We start from the raw sequence: 26,777 nt of genomic DNA, 5'->3' as shown, positions 1-26,777 counted from the left end.
GTCTTTTCCTCTGGAGCTAGGGGAGGGGGCTGCCCCCCCCCGCCCCCATGACTCACTCCAGGCTGTGTGGGTTATTACATTATGTTTGAAATTGCCATGGCAACGAGCTGGCAATCAAGGGTAATTGAGCTTGTCGCCAGGGCAACAGGGCAAAACCCACAGCCGCCACTCTCTGTGGTTGCCCTTGGGGTGCAATAAAGGTCAGGCTAGACCAGGGCCAATGCCAGCCGTGGGGCTCTGGGGCTCTCTGGAAAGGATAGGATTGCCAAGGCCCATGGAATTCCAGTGTGTAGAGGCAGGGTGTGCCTTGGGAGTGCCAAGGTCCCCATCCCTGACCACATGCCTGGACCCCTGCCCTTCCCTCCACCACCCTGTGCCTAAAATATGCCACAGTGGTCAAAAGAAGCAGAACCAGAAAGAACTTTTATGTGCTCACAGATGGTACTTATAGATGGCCCATGGACCCTCCTCCTCGTACTCATGGCGGCTGAGCCACAGGCTCTGGAAGGAGTCCCGGGACGCCATGATGGAGCCTCCAAGCCAAGCAGCAACAGCACGGTGCGGAGAGCCCAGCACAGTGGCACCGGGGCCGAGCTCCTGTCTCAGGCGCTCAGGAAAGCCACTCAACAGGGTGCCGCCACCGTCCAGCACCACATTGGCCAGCAGCTGCTCCTGCTGCTTGGCCTCCAGCCGGCTGATACTTAGGAGGGCTAGTTGTGGAAGGCCCGGCTGATTGAGGCCTAGCAGATTGGGCTGGAAGAGGGCCTCGGGGCAGCAGAAGCGCTCAGAGCCCAGTGTGATGACCTGCTTATCTGGAAGCAAAAAGTCCACCCGGGCCAGGGCCTGGGCACGGGCCATCTCAGCTGTCATGTCCATGGCCACATAGCAGCAGGCCTCTTTAATCTGGTTGACCAGCCATGCCTTGAACAGTGACTGGCCACCTGCCAGCAACAGCTGAGCCAGGTATTCAGTGAGGTCAGCACCTGCCACATCCAGCCGGTAGGTGTCAAGTGGGGCCAGATCCCCAGTGATGATGGGTGCCACATAGGAGGTGCCATGGCCACTGCCCAGCACCAGCCCAGTGGTCCGCCCATAAGCATAGAGTGCCAGCAGGGCCTGATGCACTGTCTGCATGGCTGGCACATGGAAACGCTCAAAGAGTATTTCAGCCACCTTTTCTCGGTTGGTGCGTGGTGAGGTGGGTGAGTCCGCCACAAGCACAGCCAGCTCCTCGGGCTGCACACCCAGCCTGCAATAGAACAGGTGCTGCCACAGCACCTCCAGTGCATCCCAGTCGGAGACCACTCCTCGATTCAGCACCGAGTAGGAACCCTCTCGGTTGTCAGGCACTGCGTACCTGGGCTGGCCCTGGACTGGATGCTGGAGCAGCTGGACGCGTGAGGACAGCACACTGAGGACGTGGTCCTCTCCAGCCGGTCCACATTTGGTGAAGCCTGTGCCTGTGTCGATCACCACGGCTGCCATGTCCTGGTAGGGGCCCCGTGAATGGTGGCAGAGCACTGGGGACCGTACTGGCAGAACATCCATGGTGGGCACCAGCTCATAGCAGGCCCCTCGGAGAAGGCCAAGCTGCGAGACCACTGGCGAGTGTGTAATGTCCTCAGCTGTCAGCTTGAACCGGGGACCGTGGGGCTCAGTGCCCACCGTGGCCATGGGCGAGACCTTGCAGCCAGGACCAGATGTGGTGAGTGTGATCAGGGAAAGCTGCTCCTCCTGCTCCCTGGGGGAGCCGCCAGGTTGCCAGGATGAGAGCCGATGTGAGCTGGAGCTTTGACCAGCACTGACACCAACATTTTCTCTGTTTACATAGACACAGGTCTCCTCAGGGGCCGGGGTCACCCGAAGTACCCCCACATGGGTAGGCAGGCCCAATGGCTCACCTTCCTGGCACAGGGTGGAGGCCTGACCAGGCTCCCTAGTGGTGGGGGGACCTCTTGAGAGAGTGGGCTCATTGGAGATGGGGGGTTCTTGGGAAAAGGGAGGCTGCCTAGTGAGAGAAAGCTGCCTGGCAATAGGGGCTCCAGTGAGAGGGGCCCGACTAGGAAGGGGGGGCTGCTTGGTGGAGGGGGCCTGCTCAGCTAGGGGTGGCTGTCCAGAAAGGTGGGTCTGCCTGGTAAGGGGACGCTGCTCTGCAGAGGGAGCTTGACCGGTCGAAGGGGGCTGCCTGGAAAGGGGATGCTGCTCAGCTAGTGGGGGCTGACCACCAAGGGGGGCGTGCCCAGCACCTTTGACCTGAGGGTTGTCAGCGTGAGCAATAACGACCTCTTTCTGATTGTGATTGCCTGCATCCTCCTGGAGCAGGGGTCTGGGCACCTGCTGGTTTTTGGCTGGTGGTACAGGCTCTGGGGTCTGCTCTGAGTTCGTCCACTGCAGTTTCTTGGCCTGGACTATAGAGGTGTCCTGCATCCCGGAGGCATCCTGCATCCAGATGGTGTGACTAGTTTCGTTTTTTTCAGCATCAGGTTTGGACCAGCCAGGATCATGGGCATGGCTCAGTATCCTCTCTCCAAATTGGAGGGGCATCCCCAGTGGAACACGCTCAGTGAGCATCCCCATCCTGATGGGTGTCTCAGTACCAGGGGAGCCTTGTGACTCCAGGTTGAGCCTGGCCTCTTTGGGAACCAGGGCCACCTCTCGGTAGCTTCCAGATGAAAGGCTGGAGGGCACGGGGCTAAACCCCATGGGTGTGGTGGACCAGAAGCTGGAGCCATCGCTGTCAGGGGAGAGGATGGGCATGGCCAACGGCCGGGTGGACAGCGTATTTTCAGAGGCATAGATGGATGGGTGGCTGGGCATGAGGCCCACCAGCACTGCCCTTGAGCCCATGGGGTCATGGCACAGCAGCCCCATCCTGGTGTTGCCCGTGGCCATATCAAACACCAGCACACGGTCTTCCACAGTATCCTGGAGCTGGCAGGTAGGGGCACTGGAGGCGGGTATCTGCGTGGCTTCCCTGGGAGGCTGTACTGGGGAGGAGTTGTGGCAGGTTACTTGGTAGGCAGACGGCGGCACATTGGAGCAGGTGTTGCTGCAAGCATTGAGGGGCTGCTGACCTGGCTGAGAGCTGCAGATCTCCTGGTTACCCCTCTGGGGCTTGGGGGTTTCTGGGGGCCCTGAGCCTGGTTTGGGGCTGCCTGGCCTGGAGGTACAGACCATGGGCTTCTCCACTTGGTTCTCAGGCTGCCTTGGTAACACCGGCCTTTGGGCAACCTCGAGCTCCTGGGCCTGGTCTGGGGACTCTTTTGGAGTGGATGCTGGGGTGGCAGGCTCATCCTGAGAATGGAAATTCACTTTGTCCTGGCGGGATGTGACCCCTTTGGAAGACTCCAACTGGATTGACCATTGGTTGCCACATTTCCTGGGCAAGAGGTCTTGGGACAGGCCCTTGGTGATGGCATTGGTATTCATCAGGTGGTCAAGGTTGCAGGTGTAAGATTCAACTGCTGCTGACATTGGGATTGTATCCAGAGCTGGAGTATTTGCCCGAGTTGGAGTTGGAGGAGCCTGAGCCTGACATGGGCACTGGCCCTGGCCCTGATATTGGGCTGGAGCCAGAAGAGGACCTTGGGCTGCAGCTGAGCCATCCTCCCCTGAAAGAAAATATGGTAGCCACCGGCTCTTCCTAATGCCCAATGGGGCTATCTGGTTGGGGCTGCAGGGACCTTTGCCCCAGCCTACTAGGACTTTAGCTGGAGCCTTGCCCTCCCCCGCCATCTGCACCTGAAGCCGGGAACAGCAGAGTCCATGCTGGGCCATGTCACTGGTGCCGTCACTGCGCCTGCACACCGGTAGAGCCAGGGTCCTGTTCTCTGTGACGAGATGTGTTTGGGCTCCCACGATAGAGCCTGGAAACGGGCTAGTGGAGGAGAGTCTCAGGGAATCCTGGGAGGCCCGCTCACAGCCACATTGGGAGCTAACCTCAGCAGGGTCCCAGAGTTGCTGGTGACTGGGCTCGTGGGTATGGGCCTGGGACGCTGAGCCATAGGCCCCATCAAGGATGGCCTCAGTGGACAGTGACAACCCCTGCCTCAAGTATACAGATCCTGAGTTTATCCATGGTCCCTGGGACCCTCTAGGGCCACCGCCCAACTGCTGGCTGCCAGCTGAGGGGTGGCCCTGGGAGCCCGATGGATCAGGGCCCCCCACTTTCTTGGTGACTTCCATAGTCCTGCTCCATGCCCTAGGTGCCCTGCCCCCACTTCATTGCCATGGCAACCCCACACATCACAGCCCCCAGTGACCTGGTGGAGGGTGAGAGAGTGTGGGAAACCAGGGGCCCCACCCCCCTGAGGAATGGGGGCCTGCCCAGGGAATCTTGAGAGATAGAAAGGCCAAGGGACCCCAGTGAATTCTGCCAACCCTAGACTGGCCTCCTCTCTCCTTGCCAGCCAGGTGGCCACTCTGCCCAGGCCAGCCCTAGAGGGAGGGCAGTGCTCCTAGAGGCGAGAGCGTGTATAAGGCCAAGGGAAAAAGGTAGGCAGGGGAGATACTGAGGAAGCCCCTGGGTTCCCAGTTTACCTCAGATGCCAGACTTGGCTCTTTCTCCCCATTTCCCACGTGGCAACTTGAGACTTAAGCCCTGACCCAGGGATGCAGTTCCAAGTGTGTGACCCGAGGCCCTTGTCGGGGGCAAAGCCGCTTCACCACTCAGTCCTGAGAGGCAGAAGTGGGTGAGGGGCCCAGGCTCAGGCTCTAACTCCCCTCCCCCATGTTCCCCAGCTCCCGCTCCAGGGACAGCAGCTCCTTGGCAGTCTCTCTGCTCCAGATGGTTTTCCTCTGCCTGTGCCTCGCAGAGCCCCCTCCCCAGAGCCCCATGTCCTTGAGGCCCAGGACCAGTATCCCACAGAGGTGGGGATGGGGACGACACGGGTGGGAGTGGGGCCTCTGCTCAGAACCCTCAAGTCAGAATGTTCTAGCTCTTGTCACATTGTGTCAACTTCACCTTGGCCAGAAGGGGGGCAGAACACTGGGCATACGGCTAGGCCACCAGTGGAAATTACAGGATGGGGCACAGTGGGGGCACAGTGGGGACACAGTGGTCAGGGGGCTGTCCACACAGTGGGCACAGGGCTGGCTACACAGTGCGGGTATGGTGGGTGCAGAACTGGGTACACATTGGGCACAACTGCATACGCAGTGAGGACAAGTTAGACAAAGGACTGGACTTGGGTAGCACACAGAATAGAAAGCTATTAGACGAGGTGGGCAGTCCTACCCTCCATTTTGTAGATGGGCAGAAGGTCAGGGAGGAGTGGGACCTGCCTGGACCACCAGCCGAGGCCCAGATGTGCCCTGCAGCCACAGAGGACAGGCCTAGTTTGGGGAACCAACCAGTGCCACAGGCCTGAGTCTGGAGGTTCTGACTGGAGGGGAGTCAGACCTTCCTCCTTCCCCCAGTTATGAGCTCTGGGCCTCTTCCCTCTGTCCTCCAGGGCTATCCTTTCAGGCCTCAGTCTTTCTACCCAGGAAACAGGTTTGTGGAGAACAAAGCTGTAGTCTTGTCCTCTGAAGCGGTGTGTTTTCACAGAAGTTAAAAATAGTGCTTACGGTTGGCCGTGGGGTGTGAAGCGATGTGACCAGGGACCAAGCTAGCTCTGTGCTTCATCTGCACCTTCCTGACTCGGCACTGGGCAAAGCCTGACTCAGCCATGTCTCAGGCCCCCGGACCCCCTCCCCCTTCCCCAGATGCTGCCTTCAGTTAAGAATGGGGACAGATGTGTCTGGACACTGCTGCTCGCCACACACTATGGCCCAGGAAGGTGGCAGAGCCCAAGGGTCTGTGGTCTGCACATGTGTGCATTCACACACACATACTTGCTGAACACTATTAACTTCATTAATCTCTGGCCCCAAGCAAACTGTTTTTTAATTTTGTTCTGTTTTTCCCCATGACAGAGATGCTAGTAGCAGCCTCCTGTGTTTGTGGGAGGGCTGGAGAAGAATGGAGGGAGGCCCTGAAAGTCCCTGCCTGTCTGACCACTGAGCCATCCCCCCACTCCTGCGGAAGTGAGGCATAATCCTCCCTTTCAGGGCTGGAGTCCTCATGAACAACTGATCTGAGAAGGGTGTGGCCCACGAAGGAAAGACCAAAGAAGGCAGCCTGGAGAGAGGAGAAGACTTTTCCCACCTGGGAAGCAAACACCCCTTATAGCAATAAGAACAGTGACTGCTATTGACTGGGCCCTTCCCCTGTGCCAGGCAGTGCTGAGCACTGTAACCCAGCCTCACAGCAATTCAACAAGAGCCGGGTGCTGTCACCCTTATTTTATAAATGACGAAATCAAGGCACAGGGAGGAGAGAGAATTCACAGAGGTTGTAGCTAGTGAGTTGTAGAGCCAGAATCCGAAGCCAGGCCACCAGGCTCTGGACCCACACTTCAGGAAACTACGGTGCCATCACGGGTGTCACGCGCAGGGCCACGTTGGCATGGACCCTGCTGGAGGGGAGCAAACATGCCTCCCTTCCGAGTGCTGCAGCCCCAAGCCCCCACCCAAGCTGTAACCCACATGGCCCTGTTCCTCCTCCCAATAGCTTAGCAGGTGGCTCAGGCCTGGGAGGGGACATTTTCCTGGGGGGCACTAAGCCAGTGCCTCCCAGGAGGCTGTCAGTGCTGAGTAGGGGCTAGTTACATACCCTGTGGGACCAGGCTGAGTCTTTTGTACTCAGAATTCTTGGCTGGCTGAAGCCCCTCTGCTTCATCCAGCAGCAGGCAGTTAGAGAGGATCCCAGGCTGGACCCCCTTCTACCCAGCCCCCTCCTGCACCCACCCCCCATCCCCCCCATCCCCTCCCCCCCATCAGGCAGGGACACTGCCCCTGTACCCCTCCCCCCAACATGTTTTTAAATAGTCTCTCACCAGGAAGAAGGGCATCCAATTCTATTTCTGATTCTGGAAAGTGAGGAGGGCCAACATGTTACCATGGCAACCTGGAGAGCCCCTCCCCCACGCTGAGCCCATTCCCCAGGCTGAGGGCTGTCTGGGATGGAGGGGCCAGGAAGCAACAGGAAGGAGCTCAGTCTGAGGGCGAGGCCATACAGAGGCTCCTCTGTGAGGGCGGGTTCCAGCACTGCCTCCCTTCACACTTCACCTGACCCGCTCCCGGCAGGCTTGGGGGAAGGCCCCAAACCCTGTGGAGAGGGTCAGGCTTCAGGAGATGGGGACGGTCACCTCACTCTGAGAAACCCTCCTTCCCAGTGGATCAGGCTGGAATGCTCCTTCCTAGGAGACCTTGAGGATGGTGGGCAGGAAGGACATCAAGAGGAGAGGCACAGAAGGCCCCATTCTACCTCACGACCAGCCAAGTCTCCCAGACCTGCTTCTCCAACACAGACATATTTTGGGCTCTGTTGTGTTCTCAGGAGTCAGCTCTGTCAAGTCTCTGGCCCTGCACTCTTCCAGTCTACCTGCCTTCCCCTCCCTGTACTCTGGGAAGACTCTGGACATCTCCAAAAATCTAGGATCAAAAGGAGCCTTAGGGACTTCCCTGGTGGTGCAGTGGTTAAGGAATCCGCCTGCCAACGCAGGGGATACGGGTTCGAGCCCTGGTCCAGAAAGATCCCACATGCTGCAGAGCAACTAAGCCCGTGCACCACAACTACTGAGCCTGCACTCTAGAGCCCCCGAGCCACAACTACTGAAGCCCGCGTGCCTAGAGCCTGTGCTCCGCAACAAAGAGAAGCCACTGCAATGAGAAGCCTGCGCACTGCAACAAAGAGTAGCCCCCGCCCGTCGCAACTAGAGAAAGCCCACGTGCAGCAACGAAGACCCAACGCAGGCAAAAATAAATAAATAAAATAAATAAATAAATAATAAAAAAGGAGCCTTAAAGGGCTCCCAGTGCAGCCAACCACTTGATAATGGAGTGAAAAGCAATGCCTGTTTTCCCAGAGGTTCATCTCTGCCTACTGTCCAAGGGCTCAGACACCAGCCCTCTGTCCCAGAGGCTGCACGTGGGTAGCACTTAGGTCTGTGGAGGGAGGGCACTCCAGGTAGGAGCTCAGCCCAAGCAGAGGCAGGCTTCTGAAGAGACCCACAAGGACCTTGTGATCAACCCTCTCTGGGTCCTGATGGGAAACCAAAGCCCCCCAGGAGGAAGGCTGTACCCTCTGTCTGTCTCTCAGCTCTATACCCAGCACTCTGTCTGTGTTTTCCTCTCCTCCCTGTGAACTCTAACTTCCTGCTTCCCTGGAAGTCTCTCCTGTTCAGGATGCACCCATTCCATGGAGGCAGCACCATGTTTGAAGGAGCTGGCACCTTCTCCCTGCCCCCCTGCTTCACCCCAAAGAAAGGCAGTCATGGTACAGAAAACCCCAGTCCTAGAGGAAACTATGGCAGGGTGAGGGGTGATAATCCACTCCTCATCTGGCATGTGAAAGGCAGAACCCGAGAGTGCAGGAAGACATGGCTTTTGAGCTTTAAGGCACAGGGAAATTTAAATAACAGATGTTTCAACAACCTTCCCTGCAAGCCATGGTGCAGTGACCCCTCTGCTGTGATGTGTTACAGCTTAAAAATAGCCCACAATGAACCGCTCTGAGCTCCAATTGACTCAAGCTTACGTAACTCTGCGTGAAAGATGGCCAGCCGCACCAGCCAGGAGGGAGGACAACAGCACAGGCACCCCCCCGACTGCTGTCCACAGCTGGCTTAGGGGCTGCAGGCAGCTCCTCACCCTCCCTGGGAGCAGCCTCCCATCCAGGAGCCAGCAGCGGGGAGTGGGGGGAGGAGGCAGGACTTCATGCCCGGCAAGAAAAGACCTCCAACCACACCTGCGAAGGGGATGTAGGGAGAGCTGCCCTCCCTCAGGGTCCCTGAGGAACCCGGGCCCAGTGGAGGGTGGGGGCGACTTTAAGAACAGATGGCTGGACTTCCCTGGTGGCGCAGTGGTTAAGAATCCACCTGCCAATGCAGGGAACACGGGTTTGAGCCCTGGTCCGGGAAGATCCCACATGCTACGGAGCAACTAAGTCCGTGGGCCACAACTACTAAGCCTGTGCTCTAGAGCCCGTGTGCCACAACTATCGAAGCCCGCGCGCTCTAGGGCCCGCATGCCTCAACTACTGAGCCTGTGTGCTGCAACTACTGAAGTCCGTGCACCTAGAGCCCGTGCTCTGCAACAATAGAAGCCACTGTGACGAGAAGCACGCGCACACACACCACAATGAAGAGTAGCCCTCGCTCGCCGCAACTAGAGAAAGCCCACGCGCAGCAACGAAGACCCAACACAGCCAAAAATAAATAAATAAAGTAAATAAATTAAAAAAAAAGAACAGACGGCTGAGTCAGAGAGACCAGGGCAGGAGCACACGTGGGCAGAGTGACTGGGGCAGCCCAAACAATTCCTTTCCCCCTTTGAAGAGGGGTCTCCCCAGCTTGGAGAGACATGTCAGCAGGACTGATGCCTGGCTGAAGCTGTCACTACCGTGGAGCCCAGGGGTCGAGCTCAGGGGTGGAGCTGACTTTTTGGGGGTCTCTAAGTCTCCATGGTCCAGGCCGCATGGAGCCTGTCAGGGGGGTGGACTTGTAGCATGAGAGAGGGAGCTCTGGCTTCAAAGCTGATTAAATCCTGTGATCTTGGCCACCAGCTGCTGCTTTTGAGTCCCCTGCCTTCCCTGATGCATTCCCACATCCCAACTGCCCAGTCCAAGACTGACCACAACTGTGCAAGCGGCTAAACCAACAAGAAAGGCAACAGATTGGAGAGGAGGCAAGGATGCGCCTGGCTCTCATGCTCCCTCTGCCTCTGCCCATGCTGAGCCCCAGGGATTCAGCAACTTCCCTCAGCTCCTACCACCTGAGCTCAGAATAGGAACCATCATGGGCCTGGCCCTCAAGCTCCCACAGAGCAACAGTGAGACAGGCGAGGGCCAAATACAAGGGCTCTCCTGCCACCTGCCCAGCAAAGGCTGGCTCCCAGGACCACTAGTGCCTCTGCTTCCCTTCCAAGGTTTGGGCTGCAGGATGGGTGGAGCAGAAATTGTGGGGGAATGGGTAGCTGTGGAGGGACAGGAGCTGGTACTGGGCTCTCTTGGCATCTAGGCTCATTGGGTTAAAAACCCCAACTGGAACAAACCCCAAAAGAATGGAGGGAGAGACTGAGGCTCAACTGCCCCCCCTGTGCCGGATGGGGAATGCTGGGGGTGGTTCATCAAGTCATCCCCCCTCCTCCAGGCCAGAGTAGCTCCATCTCCAAGCTGGTTGGACCCTCACACGGGCAGAACAGAGGCTCTGAGTGAAGAGATGCTTGGTTCCTGGGGTCTTCATGGAAGAGAGTTCTCCAGCCCAGCATGGAGTAAACAGTGTTTTTCATCAGGGCCTGGCAGATACCGGATCAGTGCTCAGCTACCGATTCCTGGGGCTGCTTCTCTCCAGGCAGAGGCAATAAGTGTGAGAGGTGCATCCCAGGCCTTCCTGAGCCTCAGACACTCCCAGCAGTGCCCACGTCCCCCAACCCCACCCAGCACTGGAGGATCCTGCTCTCTCCTACAGGTGCAGGGAGTTAGTTCATGAAACGGCACCAGAGGTGGACCCGGGACCTCGTGGGCTGCACCAAGGGAGTGACGGATGAAGCCACTGTCCCAGAAAGTTCTCAGGATTTGAAATGGGGCTGTGTCTAGAACCCTCAGGTGTGACCCCCTAGAGAGCCTATGGATCCCTGAGGAAATTCTCTGAAAGGCTGGGGCTTCGGCATAAGGGGAATCTCAGACCAGATTCATGGTCCCCTATCAAAGCAGGTCGGTCTACCCCATGCTTGCCCTCCAGGTGCCAGACAACAGCGACACCAGTGGGCAATCAGGAGGATGTGAGTCATCTGCTGCTTCCTCAGCCCCAGCTCCCATCCTGGCCTTCCTCCAGCCTTTGTTGGCACCTGCTGGGCCCCAGCCCCACTGGAGATGAGGAGAGGAACTGACACCCTCTCTCCACAGCTCATGATGGCAATGCTGGACTCCCAAAGCCCTGGGAGAAAACTGTGCTCACCCCATCCCACCCTAGTGTCACGCCCAGGCCCACCAGGGCCACCAGCAACCTTCTCCTTGGACCAACCATTATTCAGGCCTCCCCCAAGGCAAAGGCAGTCCAGCCTTCATTAGCCCTGGAAACCACTCAGAAAACTCCTGGTCCCCCCAGCCCATCAGGGGGCCTAGAACCTACCGTCCCTTCTTCTCCTTCCTGGTGGCCCAGTCAGGAATTGGAACCCTGAAGTAGTTCCAGCTCCCGACACTCCAGATGGACTTAGGACTATCAAGTGTCTCTGAGAAAAGAGTTCAGAGCTTGGGGGCTGCAGCATCAGGGAGAGGGGGTGCAGCTATGGCAAGCACCTGCTTAACTGTGTCCCCTCCCTGGAGAATCCTGGCCCTGGAGGCCCTTGGCCCAGAAACAGGCCCAAAGCCCCACATTCTGGCTACACAGGAAACCTGACATCCCCTGAGTTTCTTCCATCTCCCTTCTCTGGGACTCCTCTCCTCACTAAGCTTCCCTCCCATCCAGAGACCCCCTTCTCTCTGAGTCCCTCTCTTATGAACAGAGAAGCCCATGGTCCACAAGCTGCAGAGGCCCAGTGGGGAAGGAGCCTCAGTCCAGCTTCAGTGAAGCCTCTGAGCCTTCTTCTCACTCCCCACCCAGCTCCAAGCCCTGGGTGACCCTTAGATCCCAAAGATGAGGTTAGGACACAAGGACTACCAGTTGGAGGGATGGAGACAGTCCTTTCCAACTGGTACGGGGACCACAGCTGTGGGAGTGCTCCAGGACATTCCACTCACCTCTCTCGCAGCCTCAGGGGTGACACAATGGGGGAAAGAGAGCCCAAGTGTCCCTGGCAGAGCATGCAAGGCTACAACCTCCTCTGTGCCTGCACTCACGGGCATCAGAGGTGCAGGGGTAAACAGGCAGACGGAGTCCATCTCTTCCCCTCTCCAGCTCATAGGGCCCTGATCTTCAGACCCTTGCCCTTGAGCGGGAGAGTCTCCTTTTAAGCTTTACCCCTGTCCTCAGAGTCCTTTGGGTCCCCATATTTGGGCCTCCCTCTGGCCTGAGGTGACAGAGTAGGCAACAGATGGGTAGAAAACCACTAGGCAGCTCCAGTCCCAAGGAGACCCCCACTCTGCTTACCAGGGAGCTCTTGCCTAAACCCAGGATTCCATGCATGACAGGGCAAAGAGCTGGGGACTCAAAATGAAGGGAGCCTACGTCCCTTAGGGTGAGCCAGGGTCTCCCAACTGATGAGATAGAGGCCATGGGGGACCTGAGCAAGAGAGAGGAACCAGGACTTCCCTGGTAGCACAGTGGTTAAGACTCCATGCTCCCAATGCAGCGGGCCCGGGTTCAATCCCTGGTCAGGGAACTAGCTCCCACATGCATGCCACAACTAAGAGTTTGCATGCCACAACTAAAGAGCCCACGTGCCGCAACTAAGCAGCCTGCCTGCTGCAACTAAGACCCGGCATAACCAAATAAATAAATAAATATTTTTTAAAAAAGAGAGAGAGAGGAACCACCACAGTGCATGTCCTGGGCTCAGTCACCCTGATACTCCAGTTATCCACACCAGCAGAGCCCAGCGGCCCCCTCAGCATTGAGGGCATGGGGGAGGGATAGTACAAGGAGGAAGCTGTTCTCCTTCTCTGGTGGAGGCTGCCCCTCTAGTGGGTATTGTACAGTGGCCTTGACGAGTATAAATAGCCTGAGCAGTCTGCACCTCGAAGCTGGTGCCTTGAAAGTGTGGAGCTGAGGCCTTGCTGCTGGCTCATCTCTTTCAAGGCTGCAAGAGCAATGCTGGCAGGATTGGGGGGAAGGGGAGCAAGTCTCCATGACTTATCAGTGGCGGGGGTGTGCCGGGGGGAGTTGGGGGAAGGCTGCAGGTGGATCAGGGAGCCCTGGAGTGGGGTTAGGGCCTGGGGAATGGGACAGACAGACTGGGCAATAGGAGAAGCCAACCTGGCTGCTGCATATCTGGGTATTCAACCCACTCCTCTCGGTTCCATCCAAAAGTCCCCAGGACCCTGTAACCTGGATTTGGGCCTGGCCTCCCCTTCCTGTTCTCTGGAGCCTTCTTGCTGACTCAACCCCTTTCCAGCCTCAGGGTCTTTGCAAGTGCTGTTCACTCTGCCAAAAACTCTCTTCCCCCGACCGCTTCTGGCACAGTTCCCACCTGACAAAGTCTCAGCAAAAATGTCACCTCCTGGGGTGGTTTCCCTTACCTCTCTATTCATGTGTCTAAGGCTGTCCTCCATTCCCTCAAAGCAGCCTGTCTTTTTCTTTCATAGCATTTACCACAATTTGTAATTAAATATTTATTTGTTCACTTACTGATTTAAGGGCCAGTGGTCACCACCGAGTCCCCTGTGCCCAGCAGCCAGTCACACAGCAGACACTCCATAAATACTCACTGCATCAGGGATCCCCTCAGTGGCCCCCACTGGGGAGTGAGAGACCAATGTGCCTTGCAGCCCTCCTGTGCCCCTGAAGGTTAAGGGGCAGGGACGGGGACAGGGCAGAGGCCAGCCCAGAGGCAGCTTGGGGTTAACTCCCACCACTATGCAGGTCCAACCCCCCGAGACCTGCCTGGGGCTGAGGTCACGTGGGCCTTGGTGGCTCTGAGAGGGGCTGGGCCACCTATGCTCCTGTGCACTGGTGGGGATGGCGACTATTACAAGGGCATGTCTGCCTTGTCAGAGGCACCAGGGCCCACGTTCACGTAGGCCACAGGCAGCTGCACGTAGTGGTCCCCTCGCAACGTGGCCACCAAGCATTCCACGTCCCCTGCCAGTGCTCCAAAGGTGGGTCGTGCTGCAGGGTCTGCAGCCCAGCAGTGCTGCATTACTGCATACCTACCGGGTAGAGGAAAACATGAGGGGCACAGTGCACCCCTACCCAGAGATTCTGGGCTATCCACCTGCTGTTAGCCCCCTGGTGGGCCACATGGGATGGACAGCGGGTGACAGGGCCTGGTGCCTTGCATCAGCCAATTAGGGGCAGCTCTTCTTGTTGTGATTGCCTTCCCACCCTGGCAGAGTTCAAATTGCCTCAGGGGTTGAGAGGCTGGACTCCTGTGTCCTGTGACCTGGGCTATGTGATCTTGAGCAAGTTCCTTAACCTGTCTGTGCCTCTGGAGTCTTCTCTGATCACAGAGCTATTGGGGCATAAAATGAGAGGATGCCTATGAAGTTCTTAGCTTAGGGCCCAGCTCACAAGCTATCATGGTTATCATCACGTCTTCTAGGAAGGAAGCCCAGGTCCAGTGAAATGGGGATTAAAAGCCCTGAGATGTGTGGGGCAGCTCATGGCACCATGGATTCCAAGCAGAGTTTCTCTAGGTTTGTCTGTTGGGTCCTAATACATGACCCTTTATCTTGGAAATGTCATCCCTGCCTTAAATGATACTACAAGTGACCTACACACAATAATCTCGTGTAGTTCTCAGACCTCTGAAGGTGGTACTGTTATCATTCCAACTTTGCAGATGAGGAAACTGAAGCCCAGAGAGAAGAGACTTCCCCTAGTATGGAGGATGCTATGGTATGCCACCCAGTTTCCCCCCTTCATTCTCCCTGTGACTTCTGATGGCTCTTGGCTGAGGCCCCCTCTAGGAACTGCCCTAGGCAGAAAAGAAATGCCTCCTCCAAGCTCACACTCCTTCCACAGGGGCATCTGTAAGCAGTGACGAATGAATGTCTGGAGCAAAGACCTGGGCCCCTTGGTCTCAATTTCAGAAAACTCTGAAGGGCCATCCCAATTCCAGGGGTCCCCAGGGGATGGACTGCAGCCTCTGTTGCATCTGCATCACAGTCCAACTTCTCCCCCTACCTAGTCCTGCTTCCCTCGCCCCCAACCTACCAATAAACCCCCTGCATGTAAACCTCCATCTCAGAATCTGCTTCAGGGAGGCTGACCCGGAGGCAGATAGGCAGTGAAGTTAATTTCCCTTACTTTGAACCAGGTTCATTAGTGAAATAAATAATAAAAAGCAAAATCAAGGCAGGCAGGGCTGTGAGGAAGGGTTACTCATACCCTTCTGGAGCACAAGCTGAGTGAGACAGTAATCATCAACCACCTTTACCTATGACCTGGTTCTTCCTGTTCTAACCTCAAAGACCTCAGCACGGCTAAGGCATGCATGCTGCTTATGAAGCTGAACCACCCGACAGGCACTGATGAAACACAGCTGCTGCCATGCCTCTGGGAACAGGGAATCTGAAACTATATCCAATGAAAAAAAAAAATTCTGATCTGGAGACGTGGAGTGAGCTAGTGTGAGAACTAATGGAACCTTTCCTTGAGGTTAAGTAAGTGGAAAAGATGGAAAACAGCCCCTCTTGGTGGTGTGAGGGGAGAGGAGTGCTGGGAAATCAAATCACTGGCCTCAACCCAGACTCTGAGTTGGGAATGGTGTTACCATGGCAACCGTGATATCCCTCCAGCACCAAGACTCGAACGGTGGTGGAACCACAGATGAGGAAACTGAGGTCCAGAGAGGGTCCCTTTCTAGGTCAACCAGAGAATCAGTCAGAGAGCCAGGCAAGAACTCTGTGTCTCCGGCCCGCTCCTCCCCTCCTTGTCTCTGGGGCCCAGCTCCCTCCCCATTACCATTTCCACATACTCACAGAGAATCAGGGCAATACTCAGGCTGGGGCAGGCGCCGACCCTGGGCCAGGAAGTGCATGAGGTCAAAAGGGTCGATGTGGGGGTACGGTGGGGCACCCCGTGTCAGCAGTTCCCATAAGAGGACGCCAAACGACCACTGTGGGAGGCGACAGGTGAAGGGACTCAGCTCTCGCCCTGGGGGGGACAGGTGGGCCCCCCCAGGTCCTCTACCTCCCAGAGCCCTCTAGCTGGAAATGAGGGGCTCGACCCCCCAGTCAGAGCCCATTCCTCAATACCTCACAAGCATCTTCCCTCTGTCCCCGCCCACCACCAGAGCCATCCAGAGCTGGGGATGGGCAGGGCCTGGATTGTCTGTGAGGAGCCAATGAGTTCACAGCCTCCTCTTGCCCTGACAGCTGCCCAGAGGTGGGCGAATGGGCTGTGGGGCTGCCCAGCGTGGGGATTCCCTGGGCTCATCACCATTCGGAGATCAATGGGCAAGGCCAAGTGTTCTCTGAGGCCATGTGGACTCTGGGGCAGGTGGGGCCTAACCACGTCGGACTTGGTGGTGAATCTGTAGGTCTGCAGGCTCTCTAGCGCCATCCATTTGACAGGTAGGCGAGCATGGCGGCGCTGTTGGACACTGTAGTACTCCTTGTCCAGGACGTCGCGGGCCAGACCAAAGTCAGCCACCTTGACTGTGAATGACTCATCCAGCCTGGGAGGGGAGAATCACACTCAGGACTGGCCCCCACCAGGCCCTGAACCCACCTGTTTCAGGCCCTTACAAGGTTTCTGAGCCACAGTGTCTGACTCAAGTCTGCGTTGGGCAGACAGGAAAACTGAAGCCCAGAGAGGGAAGGACATGCCCAGAGAGGGAAGGACATGCCCAGGGCTGCACAGCAAGGACTGGAGCATGGGCCTTCTCTGAGGCACCTTTAGCTGCACGCCCTGGTGCTCTGCCCCTTGGCTTCACCCCAACCTCACTATGGCTGCTCACATGCAGTTCCGAGCAGCCAGGTCCCGGTGCACAAACTTCTGCTCTGCCAGGTACGCCATGCCGCGGGCCACCTGCAGGCCAAAGCTGATGAGGTCCTTCACTGTGGGGCTCTAGGGGCACAGGTGGGTCAGTAGGCGAGGACGGAGCAGCTCCATCCCCAGCTGTTGCCCAAGCCCCCCAATCCAGGGCCAGCTGAGCACTGACCCGCTGGGGTGAGCGGATGAATTGGAGCAGGTCTCCGTGGCGCATATAAGGCAGCAGCATGCGGGGCAGCCCTTCAGGTGGCAGCATGATACCAATGAGAGCCATCACATTTGGGTGGTGCAGACTGCGCATGAGCAGCCCCTCACGCAGGAAGGCCTCCACCTCCTGCACCTCCGTGATGCCTGCAGAGAGGCTGGAGTCAGGCCCAGGGCAGGGAGGCCCTTTACAAGGGTCAGATGGGGAAACAGAGAAGAAAGGTCTCCTGCTCAAGGTCACTCAGCGAAGTGGTAGCACAGCAGGGACGAGTATCCTCCCAGCCTCTGCTCCACTTACGACTCAGCGACTTGATGGCACAGTGGATTTGATTCTGGGCCTCGTCTGTGTATTCTCCATGGTAAACAACTCCAAAATGACCTGATGAGGGAGAGACAGTGAGAGGGGCCCCAGTGCCCAGGGCTCACACCACACGCTCCCACTGGCAACCAGACCTCAGAGCCCCAACTGGCCAACCTGACATTAAAGACAAGCAGCAGCCTCATGATGGCAGAGCCTGCAGCCCTCCCACACCCACTTAATCTGCACCAGAACCCACGGAAGACAGAATTCCTATTTCACAGATGAGCAAATGGAGGCTCAGAGTCCTGCCCAACTATCCCTTGAGCCCCAACCCCACCCGGCCTGGCCCCCATACCTTTGCCAATGACTCGGTCAGTGTGGGTGACTACCCGCTCGTGGGGAATCAGTACATCCTTGACCTCGGCCAGGAGCGCAGAGTTCAGGTCCCCAAGCTGGATGGACTCTTTCCGCAGCAGTGGGACATGGGACCCATCCCCGTTGCCTGAGAAGGATGCTCTGTGGACCTGAGTGGTGGAATCCCGGCCATCAATGGCAGGGGCTGCTGAGGAAGAGAGGGAATGAGGCGCTGGTGGAGCAGAGAGTATGGTCCCAGCTTCTAACACCTCCACCATCTCACCAAGGCCATTTCTATAGTCAGAGCTTGAGCGGAGCAGAGGCAGAGGCATGGCTCCAGTGGTGCGGTCCAGGGATGCCAAGTCATCCAGGTTCGGAGAAAGGACTGTGGAAAAATGGCTCCAGGTAGCCAGCCACTCCAAGCTCCTAGAGGCTGACCCCTACCCAGGAGGTGTGGGCAGACCTCTAAGGCCTGGGCAGAGAGAGGATATAGGGACTTGGAGATGTCAGAGTTTGGGGGTGGGGCTGGGTCAGGATGGGAGTGGAGAGCTCACCTAGCTGTTTTCTCTGGTGGTAACTGAAGACCAGTATGGTGGCCAGTACAGCCACAAGCAGGAGCAGGGCCAGTAGGACACCAAGGAGTGTGCTCTGTGGGACCCCTTCCAGACCTGGCCGCACTACCTTGCCCAAGATGTGACACCCATCATCCACGCAGACCTGGGGGCAGGTGGCAGCTCAGGCCCAGCCTGTAGGTCCTCAACCCATGTTTCCCGTAGAGGGCCAGCTGAGCTGCCTACCTGCAGTGGAGCACCGTCCTTGCCAAGTTGCAGGGAGGGGGGAAGGGGGCAGACAATCACATCCCCCCGCAGCTCATGCTGGCAGCTCTCACCACCCACGGTCACGTTCACATCCACACAATCAGCCACAGCGCCCAGCCCAATGTACTGCAGAGACAGTCGTGAGGGCTGGCCATTGCCCCCATCTCTTTCGGGCAGGCTGCAGCCTTAACCCTCCACTGTCCCCACCCCCTATCCCCCCCACTTACCTCAAACTTAATGGCATGCTCCTCAGGCTTCAATGGGATCAGGTCCATACTGGGTGGGTGGGGTGGGGGCAGGAAGCGAAAGCCAGGCAGTGTGAAGCCAGCAGCTCCATCCCCCTGGGCACTCAGGTTCCCCGTCACCCACCCCTGCGGTCCTCGGACCACGTATTCGGGCAGGCGGCACCAGTGCTGCTCCGGGAGCTGCCCCTCACACTGCTGGGTCCATGCGAGAGTGGTTAGCCCGGTATCCTACCTACAGCCACCCCAGACCCCTCAGCCCAGCATGGGCTGGGGCTGGAACTCAGGGGACTGGTGTGGCCTTCCTCCCTCCTGGCCAGTGCCCACTCGGCAGCTACCAGTGCCCACTCACCCTGTTCTCCACTGCCCTGCGCCCATCATGGAATGACAGCACGAGGTGCCACACTGAAGTCAGATGCTGGCCATGGATGGTGACGTGGGAGCCACTGTGGAGGAGAGCAGGGTGGTGGACTTGGGGTGCTCTCCAAGGCTGGATCCCTCATTCTTAGGAGACCAGAGTGGGCAAGGAGGTGGCACTTACGTGTAGCCACAGTTGGGGCTGATACCCAGCATGATGGGGTCTTCCTGGTAGTGGAAGTTCCAGGAGCCAGGCACTTCGGCGCCCCCCACGTGCAGGCGAATGGGAACGCGGGCGGTAGCAGCCCCGGGGGGTGTGGTACATAAAAGTTGCCCCTCGCTGACCCTGCAGAACAGGGGGATTAGGCTCAGGGGCACCCTCCATGTGATGGCTAGGCCCGACTCCTCCAGGGCCCCGCTGACCCCTCCCAGTTCCTCTGTTGGTCATCTCAACTTGCCCGTACTCCATGGGTCTGTCTGAAGATAGGGTGGTCCCAGAAAGGCCTCCAAGAAGTCAGGGAGGGAACAGGTTCCCCCCACAACCTTGGCTGCAGCCAGTGGACTCTGTAATGGGCTCTCTTGCCATCCCAAACCACCTCTGGGCTGGAGGGAGCAGCAGACACTTCTTCCTGGACCTGTTCCCTACACTGAGTGACTGAGCCCTCCTCCCCCTGCCCTGTCGGGGATCCAAGCCCCACCTGGTGAGGGCTCCCCTATGTGGGACCCTGTGGCTTCCCATCCCCTTTCCCACTGGCACTTACCGTTTCAGCAGGCACTCAGTCCCATTGACCAGCACAGCCCGGCTGGTGCCAACAGACAGGCCTTGGCCTCCAAGGGTGAGGCAGGTACCCCCTGCCCGTGGACCAAAGAGGGGTTGTACTGCTGTCAGCATGGGTTCCTAAGAGGGCATGGAGGTGGCTTAGCTTGGAGCAGGAGGCACTCCACTCCAAACTCTTCCCTGCCCGAACTGCCCAGCTGGCCAAGGGCACAAACAAGGAAAGGTGGCCTCACCATGAAAGAGAAGCCTCGCAGCATGGAGGTGCCATCTACCCGGAAGTGCTTGCCCAGTGGCATGTTGTTCACAGTGAGGCTGACGTTGGCAGGCCCGGCTTCCTGCGTGCCCAAGGGCTCCAGTTCACACTCAAGCTCCTCTACAAAGTCCTTCCGGGGTACTTGGCTGGGACATCAGGGGAACTCAAGGTCAGGCAGGGGTCACACAGGCCTGGTTGCATGCCCACCACAAATCACAGGTCTCATCTGAGCTTGAAGATAGCATCTCTCTATCCATGGCTTCATCCAGGGTCGGCAGGATCTGACGGGGCAGTGACTAGCTTTGCCATGACTCAACAGACAGGTAGGGCATATGTAGGCTCAAGAAGGGACAGAGATGTCCCCCCAGACAGAAAGCAACCAGAGCTACTACAGCTTGCCTCATACCTCCTTGCCCCATACAAGCAGAGGACAGGGTCTCACAGGGAAGGGGCTGCTTGGTTATCCCCATCAGGGATAGAAAGGGCAGGGACCAAGTCGTACCTGAGGTTTGAGTTGCCTTTGAGCAGCAGTCGGCAGGGACTTTGACCCACAGTGACCTGATGGGTGCCCTCAGGCACCAGACCAGGAGGATGCAGGTAGAAGTTGGAGCCACACAGGGTCAGTCTCGTGCTGCCCCTTAGGGGTCCACTGTGGGGGCTGAACTGAGAGGGGAGGAGAAGATAGCCTGAGTCCCTTTATGGGTCAGGACTCTCAGTCCTGTCTGCTTTCCCCTAAATTTTCTGCCACACTCCTTGCCTGCCCCACACTCCAGTCACTCTAGGTCACTTGCTTGTCCTCACTCAATACTTTTCTGCCTCTAAGTCTTTGCATGTGCCATCCCCTCTGCCAAGAATACCCTCCTTGGGACTTCCCTGGTGGCGCAGTGGTTAAGAATCCGCCTGCCAATTCAGGAGACACGGGTTCAATCCCTGGTCCGGGAAGATCCCACACGCCTCGGAGCAACTAAGCCCGTGCACCACAACTCCTGAGCCTGCGCTCTAGAGCCCGCGAGCCACAACTACTGAAGCCCACGTGCCCTGGAGCCCATGCTCCGCAACAAGAGAAACCACCGCAATGAGAAGCACATGCACCGAAATGAAGAGTAGCCCCCGCTCACCGCAACTAGAGAAAGCCCGTGCGCAACGAAGACCCAATGCAGCCAAAATAAGTAAATAAATAAATTTATTAAAAATAAAAAAAAAGAATGTCCTCCCTGTAAATACTGAAGATATCCCAGGCCTGAGGAAGATCATGGTTAAGACCTGCTGACCCCCACCCCAGGCCCAGTTTGTCCCACACTTACCTGTGCCCTGCCAGGCAAGCCATACCTTAGTAAGCTCGGGTGGGCAATGGTCCTGTTGCCAGGAGCCAGGACACTCCTTCTGCCGGCCACACATGCCCCCACACCATCCACAGCCCATGAAACGCTGTGCCCGCAGGCAACGCCCACAGGTGAGGAAGTGGCGGCAGCCAGGGCCCTGGATAGGTACCTGGAAAACCTTGGACAGACAGGTGGCTCAGGGGTGGCTGAAGGCGGAGACTAAGCCCCTTAGACTCCCTGGTCCTACTGTAGATCAGGGTGGGGGGACCTGTGTGTCAATGCCTCCTTGGATCTGATGGAGAAGCTGTGCTCCCAACAGCCCAGCCCCGGGCCCTACCCTGCCCACCTTACCTGGTCCCCAGAGGCAAAGAGCAGGTGGTCCCCAAGGCGACTGACATCCCGATGCACAGGCTGCCCATTGCTGCCCAGTGAGAAGTTGGACACGTACAGCAAGTAGTTGAGAGACCTGGCCAGCTCCACCTGGGACAGGTTGGCTGTGAGCAAAATGGGGACAGGGATCCCAGGACAAGGGGCTGTGGAGATGAGGGACCTACCTGCAGGATGCGCCCGTCGGCTGTGCCCATGTGGGCCACTGTGACATTGTCGAGACGTGTCACGTGCAATGCAGTGACCTGCGCTGGTCCTAACAGCCCGTTGAATAGGTCCACCCGTAAGAGGCTGCTGCTGACCAGCAGAGGGAAGTGGCGGCAGCTGGTTTTGGGGCTGGGAGCCACCAGGCCAGGCTGGGGAGGGTCAGGGCAGGAGTCAGGACTCATCTCCATGAACTGACCCCTTGGGGTTTCTGTCAGTGACCACAGCAGCCTAAACTCCCACCCCTCACCTGGCCTGGCTGGAGAAGGCCCCAGTCCCGCCAGTTACCCCACCGCCTCCATGGGGCTCTCAGATGTAGCAAGGCCAGGGAAGAAGGCCAAGGCTGGAACAGTGGCTCCCCCTACACCTTGCCCTACCCTGCCATGGCCATTCTGATAATGAGTTACTGAGTTTTACAGAGCCAACCCCATTCTGTCCTCACAGCCACGCTGCAGAGTGGGTTGTCTCATCACCCCCATTTTACAGATAAGGAAACTGGCTCAGAGAGGTTTGTTCACCTGTCAAAGGCCTTATCGCCTCTCAGGAGACGAGCCAGGTCGGAAGTCTGAGTTCCTGACCAGAATCCTCTCCTGCCCCCTGCTGGTCCTGCCCTGCACTTCAACAAACCCTGTCCCCTCTTCAGGCTTCAGTCTCTCCACCTGCTCACGGGGCTGAACTCTGAGGTTAACTGGCCAGCACGGGGTTGGTAACGTCGTCTTTCTCCCTGAGACGCCAAAGGTCTTCCTGTACCTCCAGCTGCTACCTGTACCTCATTCAGGGTACAGGAGGGATAAACCAAGGCCTGAAGGCCCGGGTAACAGGAGACACTAATTTCTCCCCTGCTCTTAGCAGGAGGGTGTTTGGGGGACACTCAGTGCCCCAGTGCAGAGCTGTGGAAGCTTCTGGGAAACCAGGCAGTGAGGGTATGGATGCAGGGTATTGGAGCTGGGTGCAAGGTGCAGGCAGGGCTCTGTGGCCCAGTAGCTTGGGACCCTCCCTTGCCAGCCCTAAGGGTACTCCTCAAAGCTGATGGGAGGCCCCTATCAGACTAAGTATGCTTAACCCAGTCCTGAGACCTCAGTGCTGATTATAAGTCTTGGGAACAAGACCTCAGCATAGAGCTGGGCCCTGACTCCACACACTGGGTCTATAGGGTGGGTGGGTGGGGACTGGTACTCTGTCCTCACTGGAGGTGAGTAAAAGTCCTGGCCCTAGCAGGAAGCCAGCCAGGTGTTTTCAGTATGACTCAGGGACAGGTGGGGCTGTGGGGTGGAAAAGAGGCCCTACCCTGGTCAGAGCTGCACCGCTGCCTGTTTGCCCCTGGGCTCCAGGGCTTTAGCTCTGGATTTCCAGGCTTGTCTGGATTTCCAGGCTCCAGCCTCCTGAAAAGACTTAAGTATCCAGTGCCCCATAGAGGAGGGTGACTCCGCCAGACTCAAACCCCATCTGAACCCATGGAGGGCAGGTACCAGCTCTGAGCCCCTCAGGCTTCGTGAAGGCAGCCAAGATGAGCACACAGTGGCTTTCTTCCTGGAGGCTGCATGCCCAGTCACTGGACAAACACTGTACAGGCTGGTTCACACACTGCCTGGGGTCCTAGCCAGCCTGTGGGCAGGGCCTGAGATTAGTCCTTTTGGAGCCTTGCACTGCCAAGTCGTGCTGGGTGTCTTCTGATCCCCTGACCACTAGCCAAGTCAGGGAGAGGTTCTGACTCCCCAGAAAGAAGGAGAGGAGGGCAGTCAGGGCTGCCCAGATCCAGACTAGGGATCTCAACCCCTAGGGCCTCCTCAACCCAGAGGGAGTCAGTTGAAGGAGGGAGGCAGAAGATCCCCCCACCCCTCATTGTGTGTAAATTCTCTCCCACCACTGGGGCATCAATCAGAGCGAAAGGAGTCAGTGAAGAATGTCACAGCAGGGCCAGAGCCACTGGGCAGCCAAAGACTCAGAGAGCAGTGACTGTGGGTTAGCTCCCTGAAAGGCCACTTGTCCAATGCCATTTGTTTGTTCATTCACCCCATTTCCTTGGCTTAATCTCTTGTAACGTAGGGTGGGACTGTTTCAATGGCTTCAAGGGATAAGTTTTGGGTTTGTCCTCAGGGAAGCATTTGAAGGAACGTCCTCTTAGTTTCTGCTCTGGCTCCCTGACACCATGGCTGAAGAGGACCTGGGTAGGGTCTGCAGGAAGGAGCACCTAGTTCAGCATAGGCTGGGAGACCTCCTGCCTGGGGTGAAAAGGGCCCCAACTATGGTGAAAGTCTGGGACTCCTACATGGTGAACCAAATCCAACCAGCCCCTCCTAGGCCTTTATTTATCCCCAGATGTTTAGTTGCTTGCACAAGACCTGGGTGAGCCTCCTGGAATTTACTAGAGCCAAGCCACCCTCTCACTATGTCCTGAATCCTCCCCCAATCACCCCATGGAGAACAATCAGGGATGAGTGGGTCAGGAAACCCCAAGGCATGCAGGCTCCCTGACAAGCCCCCAACTTCCAAGGCCCGGAAGGCTCTCTGCAACGGGTGGAGGGGAGCATTCTCTGACAACTCCTGCCCCACCCTCTTGAGAAAGCAGAGCAAAACAAGTATTCCCACAGGGAAAGCGAAAACGTGTTGGTGAGTAGATGTGAGTCTGGGTGAATTTGTGAGTATCTGCCTGTGGGGGGGAGGGCGCTGTTTTTTTGTGTATCCCTAAGGGTATATGTGGTGGGCAGGTAGGAAGGGACAACCATCATTGTACCCAGAGTTTGGAAGTGTGCCTGGTAGAGAGACAGTTATGATGTAATCCAATTTTCACATAACAAGGGAAATTACCTAAAAAAGCAAGGGGCCACGGTAAGTGAGAGGGTGAAAGAACAAAATGGTGTAGCAACGGGGTCTAGCCTGGCTGGGAGATGAGCTTCCAGTGTGGCCTTTGTTTGGCTGAGTCCCTCACACCACCCCCTAAGAAATTGGGTGGAAGAGAAAACTTCTCCCTGCCTGCCCTCCCCGTCCCAGACCCTCTCAGTGCTGGAAGAGAAGCATGTGCACACTGCTCACAAGTGAGGGCCCTTTCTTTCTGCTCACCGGGTCAGGGCAAAAACTGGGCAACTGGAAGAAGTCGAGGCCTCGCCGGAGGCCAGGGTGGACAGGAGGCTCACAACAGCGCTCCACACCCTGCTCGATGAGAGTGTCCAGCAAGTCTACAGGGAACGCACAGACGACAGAGTTGGGATCCACACCTGGGCCGCTGTCTCTGCTAGCCGAGAAGACCCCGAATAGCACTTCCTGGCCCTCGGCTATGCTCAGCTCAGTGGCCAGTCGCCCGCCCACTGGAGCAGCGTGGGCCGCCCGCAGCACCGGGTAGGGATGCGCGCCCTCATGGGCCGCGCGTCGCCGGCGTTTAGGTGCAAAACGGCAGTCGAGGACCAGCTCGCGGTAGTCGGCCAGGTCAGTCTCGACAGCGCTGAGCCGTGCCAGGCGCGTGTGTAAGGCGCCAGGAGCATCTACCACGTTGGCTGGCTGCACAGTCAGGAAATAGACGAAGGCTCCTGCACGGAAACTGTACACATATTCGATGCGGTAGGAAGCCAGGTGCTCAGGCACCACTGACAGTGCTGCAAAGCCTGGTGCAAATCCTGAGGCGTCGGCCTTGAGGCGCCGGATGGACACTGAGCGTGGGCTGAAGCTGGCGGCCACCGCCGAGTCCAGTGAGGATGCCACGTAGAAGTAGGAGGCATGGCCCTGCTCAACCACGGTCACGAGGGTGCCCAGCGGGCTGGCCACACAGTCGGGACAGTCCTCCGGATGATTGTGGTGTGCCGAGAAAAGGCAGACTGGTGGCGCCAGGTGCGGGGCTGTCCCGCCGGGCTCTATCTCATGCAGGAAGCAGCGTCCCCGAAGGCTAGAGCCACAACTGATCAGTGCGGGCAGCACCGGCTCCAGCACCAGAACCTGCGCATCTGTGTCTCCCGGTGGGCCGTGGGGGCCTGGGCCACAGGCCGCACATGTCTGGCAGCCAGGGGCCCCAGCAGGGCCTGTGGCCAGGCTCTCAACTGGCTGCAGATCAGGCCCAAGCACATGCAGGCGATTGCGTGTGGCCACGAACACGGCACTCCCTTCCGTGCCGCCCTCGTAGGTTGCCACAGCCTGTACCGGCCGGCCGGCAGAGAAGCTGGGTACCAAGTACTCCACGTCAAAGTCGCGGGAGGCAGCATAGGGGATGCGCGGGCACTGCCAGGACCCTCCCGTCTTGGGCACCGCTGGTAGCGGCGTCAGCGGCAGCAGCAGCAGTAGTAACAGGAAGGGTTGCAATGGCGGCGGGTGGAGCTCCATCGAGGCCCAGATGGGGCCCCGCGGAGGTTCCTGCAGGCCCCGGGCCTGGCTGGGAGCCGACGAGAAGTCTGGGTTCGGTCGAGCGCCGGTCCTGGGAGCCCTGGAGCACCGACCACACCGGGACTCCTGAGATGCCCACCGCCTTCTCCTGCCCTCGGGTCTGAGCACCTGGTGCGGGCGGACACACACGCAGAGAGGCCGCCCCACCTGTTGCCCCAGCTGCCGTTCCCAGCCGGTGCTTGGAGCAAAGTCTGTCTGAGTGCCAGGGGTGGGGCGGGCGGGGCCAGGGTGTGGGGGGCGGGGCTGTGGGCGGGGCCTGCTCTATGCCTGGCCTAGCCCAGCCCTTCTGCCTGTTCGACTTTCCCGGCCCTCGGAAGCCTGGGTCCTACACCTACACTTGGTCCCCTTTTTCTCAGTGGCCTGTGGGTGGGTGTGCATGGAGTGGCCTGGAGAGAGGTTAAGTAGATCTGAGCTGTCCTGTCCCGCCCCCCACGACCGACTGGGCAAAGTGAGGGTGGGTGTTGCTCCAGCGCATTTGAGGACCACCTGGCCTATTTCTTCTCTTAGCGCCAGGATACAGCAACATCCTCAGACACTCGTTCCGGGCAGGCC

The 26,777-nt window shown here is 58.0% G+C and overlaps 2 protein-coding genes across 2 annotated transcripts; both read right to left on the bottom strand.

Moving 5' to 3' along the window:
• Positions 1-432: 432 nt before the first annotated feature.
• On the bottom strand, positions 433-4,185 carry LOC137773095 (uncharacterized). Its single transcript, XM_068557520.1, has 2 exons — positions 2,096-4,185; positions 433-2,026 (listed from the first exon to the last, which is right to left on the bottom strand). The coding sequence occupies exons 1-2, from the start codon at positions 4,183-4,185 to the stop codon at positions 433-435; spliced, it is 3,684 nt and encodes a 1,227-aa protein (XP_068413621.1).
• Positions 4,186-13,668: 9,483 nt separating this feature from the next.
• Positions 13,669-26,180, bottom strand: MST1R (macrophage stimulating 1 receptor). Its single transcript, XM_068558189.1, has 20 exons — positions 24,918-26,180; positions 21,821-22,009; positions 21,618-21,746; positions 21,274-21,444; positions 20,447-20,607; positions 19,925-20,090; positions 19,675-19,811; positions 19,098-19,259; positions 18,909-19,002; positions 18,542-18,754; positions 18,294-18,440; positions 18,051-18,213; positions 17,780-17,881; positions 17,498-17,704; positions 17,140-17,220; positions 16,807-16,988; positions 16,603-16,712; positions 16,083-16,320; positions 15,623-15,759; positions 13,669-13,849 (listed from the first exon to the last, which is right to left on the bottom strand). Exons 1-20 carry the CDS (start codon positions 26,163-26,165, stop codon positions 13,669-13,671), a joined length of 4,218 nt encoding a protein of 1,405 aa, XP_068414290.1. The 5' UTR covers positions 26,166-26,180.
• Between the last annotated feature and the right edge of the window lie 597 nt (positions 26,181-26,777).

Source organism: Eschrichtius robustus, chromosome 12, assembly GCF_028021215.1.
Source record: "Eschrichtius robustus isolate mEscRob2 chromosome 12, mEscRob2.pri, whole genome shotgun sequence".
Taxonomy (NCBI): Eukaryota; Metazoa; Chordata; class Mammalia; order Artiodactyla; family Eschrichtiidae; genus Eschrichtius; species Eschrichtius robustus.
The sequence above is the reverse complement of the archived record's forward strand: the minus strand, read 5'-3'. Positions and strand labels throughout refer to the sequence as shown.